General features: G+C 40.0%; 1 protein-coding gene across 1 annotated transcript in view; it reads right to left on the bottom strand.

Moving 5' to 3' along the window:
- Positions 1-213: 213 nt before the first annotated feature.
- The window catches only part of LOC139131404 (uncharacterized), a 36,494-nt gene continuing 28,843 nt past the window's right edge, over positions 214-7,864 (bottom strand). Inside the window, exons 8-15 of the mRNA XM_070697430.1 lie at positions 7,521-7,685; positions 6,716-6,946; positions 5,585-5,716; positions 5,007-5,141; positions 4,290-4,466; positions 2,977-3,166; positions 2,239-2,471; positions 214-1,316 (exon numbers count right to left, since the gene is read on the bottom strand). Coding sequence (XP_070553531.1) covers positions 1,078-1,316; positions 2,239-2,471; positions 2,977-3,166; positions 4,290-4,466; positions 5,007-5,141; positions 5,585-5,716; positions 6,716-6,946; positions 7,521-7,685 — 1,502 coding nt within the window. The 3' untranslated portion in view covers positions 214-1,077. The remainder of the gene's footprint in view (positions 1,317-2,238; positions 2,472-2,976; positions 3,167-4,289; positions 4,467-5,006; positions 5,142-5,584; positions 5,717-6,715; positions 6,947-7,520; positions 7,686-7,864) is intronic.

Genomic DNA, 7,864 nt, shown 5'->3' with positions numbered 1-7,864 from the left:
CAAATTCAAGTATTGCTGTAGTTATGTTTATATACATGTGTTTATGCGTGTCTTTATTTTGTCTTTATGTACTTAGTAACACCATGGTTCTAACCTGTTTGAACCAACACTTACATGTAGAGATGATGATGAGGAAAGATGTTGGTTCATGCAGATAACCACTGGTCGGGAAATACCAAAAATATGTACGCTTAATATGAGTCTTATTACGTCTGAAGGTCATGAAATAAACGTATTATATTCAATATAAAATTGCCTCTTCAGCATCTAGGAAAATATTTAACGACAAAATTCATACAAAATAAGCAAAAACGCTTAGATCGACATGGGTACCTACTAATGTAAGCAACAAAAAACAACAATGGATCTGCAAAAATTTTCAGTATTCATCATATGAGGCATGACAACGATGTAGTATTAAAACTCCAACACAAAATATATATCTTGACACTCGAAAATAAAATATGTCGTGCTTTTTAAGTATTTTGGTTAAAAAATGTTTGAAGTATCGTTATTTCAGATCTGAGGTAAGTCTAGCAATAGGAAAACATTTTCCACTAAAACTCGGTCAGTGCTCTGCATATTGAAACTACCCTTCGTTCCATCAGGATAAATGGAGGGACTACAGCTACGTACATGCGTAAAGCATTCATTAACTGGCTACTAGCTGCGCATCACGTGTACGTCCAAAAGCCGCTATTTTCTGCGTTATAATAAATAAACAAAAAGCTTAATCCGTTGAGAATGCAAAATCAATGTTACTACAAACCTTAAATACGATCTTTTGAAAGTTTGTAAGGTAAGATTTTTTTTTCAAACTGCTTAATAAATAAAACCTTTTCCAGTCATTTGCAATGCAGTATGGCAAATACATTGACATTACTAAGTATGGACAAAATACACACCCTCTTGAACTTCAAAATCGTTGTGCTACACGTTGTAATCGGGGTGTGGTGTCGTCGCAAGCAAGTTACTTGTTTTCTAGCTAGTTTAATTAAAAAATGAACACCTGCAATAGAGTGTCAACGAGACAATGTGACGTAAAGCCTTCAAATGTACAGGTACGTTTGACTGAGCTCAGAAGAAGTCGCGTAAAAAGTCTTCGTCCCCACTGCCGACCGTTGAGTCACTCGAGTAACATACAGGCTGACTTCCGCTCCATTCGCCGCACGAGTGACATATCCGTTGGGAATTGCCCAGCATTTCGAAGCCAGATTTGCAAGTGAAGGTCACATTGGCACCGAAAGAGTACACGTTGCCAAGTTTAAGTCCGTCTTTAGGCATTCCCGGCTCCCCACAGTTCACGAAGTCCGATTCTGGGGGAAAAGAGGGAGAAAAGTTATTCGAATTCTTATAGCACCGACCTTCACTCCATTTCACCGCAAGATCTCGTTCGTTCAAATCATCACACAGATATGGTGTAAACCAGAATGAACATTTTTTTGCGATCATTGTTGTGTAAAAACGGTAAAACAATCAAAATTGTCGCATTTAGAATAGTATTTACCGTGACGAGGTAAATTCTCTTCTAACGATGTGCGTATATATGAAAGTTAGATAGTCGGAAACCCTTAGACCCTTAGACGATAACAAAATATATCAATACATTTTATTTCAAGTGATTATATGGTATAAATGTTAGACCCCTTTGCATAATCTGGAGTCTTTTTATTAAGTAGGCAGCTTGGAGCTTTCCTATTTGTCACATCAACAATAATAATAAGATTTGCAATATATGAAAATGCTAATCTCCAGGCATCAATATATTAGTATATAAAGTATTCATGATATATTGTTCACTGAATGAACACAGGATTTGTCATCTCTATCAGTTCCCTAGTTAACGAGATCTCAGTTGTAACAGCATCATCAGCAATGTCAATATTTTTGGGGGTTCTTACTTTGCTATTGTTCTGGAGATATTTGTTTGAAAGTCTCCCTTTAGGTAGTTTGACGACACATGCGTGGATCCATAAAATAAAAGGCCGGTGGAAAATTTGCAGTATGCTGATGTAAGATACAAGCTGTTACAGTCTTCCCTCCTTTATGGCACAGTTAATTTTTTATTTTGTTTGTTTTTCAAACAACAGCTGGGTTCTCAAAGCGTGATATTTCGAAGAATTTCAATTTTTTTTCAAACGGTTTATTTCCCCATTAAAAATTATATGGAACTATGAAGCAACCCTTTTAGCTGCAAAATCCGTGAGAATTGTCAGCGAGGTTGTCTTTGTAGTTTACCTTCGTAGAGGATTGTCGCTTTCTGGCAGGCCACACCTTCGGCTTCTACAGTGTTCTGCCACTGGGTGCCTTTACCGCAAGCCGATGGTTCACCCGTCCCCGTGACAGTGATCTGGTCCCCGCCGAAGCAAGAGTGCACCCTGACCCGCCCGCTCTGTTTGAAATGGAAACATGTGCTGCCCTCGGCGTTAGTTCGACGGAACGAGGAGTAGTCGAAGTCAAGACCTGTGAGCCTGTTCATTATAAGAAATATCGTGATCGCGACAATTAGTCAAATGTAGGATATGGGTGGAATAAAAGTACAATTACAGTGTATTTAAGGTACTGTAAAGGGTGAAACTAACAAAACCGAAAGATGGGCAGACAACTTTGGGAACACCTATTTGAACATTACAATCGAGCTATATGGAAACACTTCTCAACGTCTATTAATGACCCGATTCTGAGAAAATGTAATATCGGCCAAGTGGTGAATAAAATATGTGACCATCTGTTTGGCGAATGCGTACACATTATGTCGGCTGAACATTTGTCGAGTTGAGCACTTATTATCGTGAAGGTAAACAAATAAATGGCTTTACAAACGATTGCGCGTGTGAATATTGCAACTGTCGGTGAATGCAAAGTGGCTTAAAAACCAAGGCAAATAGCTTGTTTGCGTGATAAATTGTGAAAGCATTTAAGGTTGTCCCTGTAACCCACATTACAGTCTGTATGAAAATAAGGTCATTATCTTACCACACGGCGGCATTCGGCACTACCTGTTCACAGTTCTCGTCACGGCATACGCTGACCTCAACGCAGTGCGTCTGCGGCCAACGCCTGGCGGCGGCCAGCCAAGTCGAACGCCGGGTAGAGTAAGACCATATCTTGGTGCCGTCGCTCTCTTCAGAAGTTACCATGCCCTCACCGTCCTGGATGTAAACGCCTGAAGAAAGCGAAAATAACCAGCACATATAATAAATGATGCTGTGCTACTCGAGGCCAGGGTTAGATACACTGATCTATGGGTGCAGTATGTTATATTCTACTGCAGTCTTATCCATACCACTGTAGAAGCTCTGGCAAATGTGCACTTGTGACGTAATATTCAGAGACCTTAATTTGAACGCTTTAAAGACGCTTCTACCCCTCTACAAATGATAAAACTCGCATTTCTACAAATTAGACTATTATATATAGTAAAGGAAATGCGTATTAAATGAAATTCAAGTTGATTCGATTACACTATGAAATGAGTTTGTGTAGTTTTTCTTGGCTTGTGACTAAAGCTTGCATGTACACCATTAACATTGTCTTAAATTTCTTCTCCATGGTTATATCAAATGTTGATGATCATCTTGTTCTTACGGACGCAAAGGTTAGATTGTGACACTGTCCTCGACCTCAAAGTTAAGCAGCTCTTGATGGATTCTCGGTCGTGGCGCAAATTTATTTAAAACTGAATAATGTCCATCGCTATCACTTTTCATTACGTAAATGGAAGAGGTTGCACGAGCTACATAGAGGCGACCATATCTCATCAAAAATGCCAGTCCCAAATAATACACCATTTTTGTCCAATTTTACCAGAAGATACCGAAATTGAAGCGTTTTGACGAAGCCCGTCGCGCACTGGGATCAAACTGGGAACGCGTTCAGCACAGAATGAAACTTAAAGGTGTACTGTCACCTGTAATTTTGCCACACTTACCATGGAAAGAGAAAATCCAACCAATCATAGATTTTAAGCGGGTAGCGGCTTTTTAAAAACTGCGCTCTCACATGGGTATTTTGAATACCAAGGAACGCCCCTTTGACCATATGTGGGCATATTTAGATCAAAGGTGACTGTATACCTTTAAACCCGTCGAGTGCAGTGCGCGTGGTAGATATTGTAGTTCAGCAGCATAATTTCACTCAAATACAAAGGTCTCGAACTGAGAATTATTCACTGCGTGAAGTACTGAATGTTTAGATATATATCCTTTGAGGATATTGTAACATATGCTCTTGTTTTTCCCCGTTTTGACATAAAGGTGTTGTTGGGTCAAAGGTCAAATAACACTTACCTTCGTCCTTATTGTAGAACCAAGCGGGTATAGAACGCTCGTCACCTAGTGACTCGGAACGACTGAGGGGTACCTTCACCGTCATGGGCAGTTGTAGCGAGACAGCAGCCCTCGTAACTGCGTTCTCCAGTCGTAGTCCGAATACAGCGAATGCTTCCAAGTTAAAATTTTTCAATCCTTTTTTCGAAAAGAATTAAATATCGAAGTAAATACCTAACATGATGAGCAGCGGCCTTTTCGAAGATCGTATTTATTTCAATCGAGAGTTAATCAGCCCTTGTCAAATGGCAACCCCTAAACATACAGTAATGACCATACTGACATTAAAACGATGCGAGGAAGGAAGGTTTTGCCATTTCATAAGTAACCGTAGAGGCTAGACAGCATAATCTTGAAAACGTGATTCGGAGACATGTAAATGTACTAACAGCGGAGTTTAAGCACCATTCACCATTTCACCTATATAATGCTCTTATCATGATGACCTGAATGACATGAACATAAATACAGGTTTTAAAAGCGCATGCTGCACAAATCTGTCTACAGTATCGGCCTAATTCCCCATTTACCTATAAAATGGCATTTCATCAATGATATGTATAAATTTAAAGCAAATGTTATGACGAAAATATTGGTTTCCTCTGCGGTCTCTCCATTTATCATACATAAAATCGAAACACATGGTGAGCAACAAGCAGATACTCTGTGTCCACCCACCTCCTATAAAGGCTTCATTGTTAGCCTCGCGTGCCAGAGCTACAAGTTCCGGAGCTCCCATCGTCTCACTCTTACTGAAGTCCGCGGACACGAATGACGCCCTCACAGGCTGTCCGAGGCCAACATTTAAACTGCCTGCAAGCGTGAAAAAATGAATATTTGTTTGACTGCGACAGCTCCCACACAAAAAATATAGTAATTCTAAATTCACTAATGTTCAGTGGCATTTAGTTCATCTTAGTTTTAATATAAGTTTCTTGAAATTCACTATTGTTTGTTTGTATTAAAATCAACTACGCTTGCTGTAATATCGACACATACAGAAACAAAATAAACAGTAAAATGAGAATATACTTTTACAAAAAAATGTATGTATGTATGTATGTATGTATGTATGTATGTATGTATGTATGTATGTATGTATGTATGTATGTATGTATGTATGTATGTATGTATGTATGTATGTATGTATGAAGATCGATACCCCGTCTTTCGATCGGAAAAGGTGTTAATTATCAACTCCAGATCTTTCCGCAGATGTTTGTCAACAACTGGTTCACTCATAGTAGGGCACTCACCTGCAGGAAGGATAAATTCATAAATCTTGCCCTTGTCAGAAAATTCAATGGCGCGTGATGTACTATCATCGTAAATGAACTCTGTCTGTTGGACTTCAGTTGACACTTCCATGTACAAGGTAATCACATTTTCTGAAACAAAATGGCGCGAATGATTGTTCAATCTATGGCCGCTAACTTTCGAGGAGACTAGCCTACGTGGATCAGTGATATCTAGACACTGTACTCTTAAAACTTTAATTGACTAGCTACTATAAACAATTCAAAATTCGGGTTTGGTAAGATATCTTTGTAAAATTCATATTTGATGATATCAGCGTGTCAAGTCCGTAAACGCGTCATTATGATTGGATGAGAGCTTACGCATGCGCAGGCTGTGGTCTTTAGAATATCAGCGCTAAAAAGGAACTACGTAGAAGATCAGTGTCGAAATATGAGGTGTTAAGATAACAGAACAATTGGCATTTAAACCTGGTAAATTATCAAAAACGCGGGGGTAAGAAAAGAGCAGCGTAAATGTATTGAAATTCTGCTTTTAGAACTGCGGCGTTTGGGTGACCAGCGCTGTCTTTTGTTGTCTGCCCCAATGCAATAGCCGAGCACGCGTGCGCGTGCTACACACTCGGCCCCGGGCCGGCGCCAAATTTCCGTTCGACGACAGTCGCTCAATTTTAAAATCTGCTTTCTAGTATTTTGATGCTAAAACTAATGTCGCATTGAAACGCTGGAAACACAGCTGTTGATGTAACAGTAAAGTCGGTCACACACACGGTAATTGCGTACAATGCGCGATATATAGGATAAGTGGGTGATATATAGAGCATACGGTAATCGTTTAGCGACTGCTGCAATATCTTGTATACTCGCCTGTTGCGGCATGGTTGATAATACATTCAATCGGTCGTAACAATATCCAGTTCAACGGTATGGCTCCGAGACTTTTCACATTATCTCAATAGACATTTTGCCTGCTAATATCTCGAGATAGTTCAATTGTCATGAAAGATCGCATCTTCATTCCGACAAGAAAGTCTGCTTGGTCACTGGACGAAGCAGCCGATGTTAATCAGTGACTTATATTGATGACATCATAATAATTTTGGTTGAATTTTTTTCACTTTGAAAACTTACTATGGCCGATAACGGCTTTGTATGTCATCGTTGAGTCCATCATTCCAGGCTTGCTTGCGCTCACAATTATCATCGTATCTGTGGGAGCCAACAACTCCGCGAAGCCGTTAGACGATGTTATGCCAACTGAGTACACGCCGACCAGGTCGAAAACTTGGATGTTTGCGCCCTCTATTGGTACATCGGGCTGCGATTTGTCGACGACCACAACTACCAGGTCTTCAGTAGCCTCTGTTGGAGGGAACATCAGCGCCATTAATGCAACTTCATTATCACTTCAAACATCGAAGTATTTTATTGAATAAGTAGCAATTAACTGAAAATCGATTGCTATGAACGTTACCATTCATATGTACGACGCCTGGCATGGTACATGCTGAGGAATAGCGCTTGTTCAAAACAGTGACCGTACCTCTCATTCTCTAATCAAGTGATCCGTTAATGATACTGCTTGATGCATTAAACCATGTCTAGTTGAGAATCTATCCTTTTAATACTTTAATATTCTAACTACTCTCTATCTATCGTTTTAGGCTCTTATCGATCAAGAGGAGTCAATATATCAATGGAAAAGTACACGGCCGTGTCACGACGAAGGAGAGAGAGAGACAGAGACAGAGACAGAGAGACAGAGACAGAGAGAGACAGAGAGACAGAGAGAGATGCAGACAGACAGAGAACACAGAGACAGACACAGACAGACACAGAGAACACACAGACACACAGACAGAGACAGACACAAAGAGACAGACAGAAAGGAGACAGAGAGAAGACAGAGGGGAGACAGAGTGTGTATTGAACGTACTGGTGCATGTTTCACCATCGCCCGAGTAACCTGAAGGACAAGGTCCACACTTGAAGAGTTTGAGCAAACCACTGTCATCTACGTCTTTAACTTCGTTGACCTTGAATTCAACGTCCCTGCATCTCGACAAGGGTGAACAAGGCTTGTCCCGACAACGTCTTGGATCTACAATGAAATCAAATATTATACAGTCGGGGAAAATGGACGAACGATAAAACACCTACAACATTGGCTATCATGTATTTTGGGATAAGAGTGAAATAAATGTCATTAATTATGCATCGCAAACTTGCAATTCTTCACGGGTCAAAGCCGAAAATCGCTACATTGGATATCTTCATCGT

The sequence above is a fragment of the Ptychodera flava genome, chromosome 4, assembly GCF_041260155.1.
Source record: "Ptychodera flava strain L36383 chromosome 4, AS_Pfla_20210202, whole genome shotgun sequence".
Classification (NCBI taxonomy): domain Eukaryota; kingdom Metazoa; phylum Hemichordata; class Enteropneusta; family Ptychoderidae; genus Ptychodera; species Ptychodera flava.
This window is presented reverse-complemented; position numbering and strand designations above follow the sequence as displayed.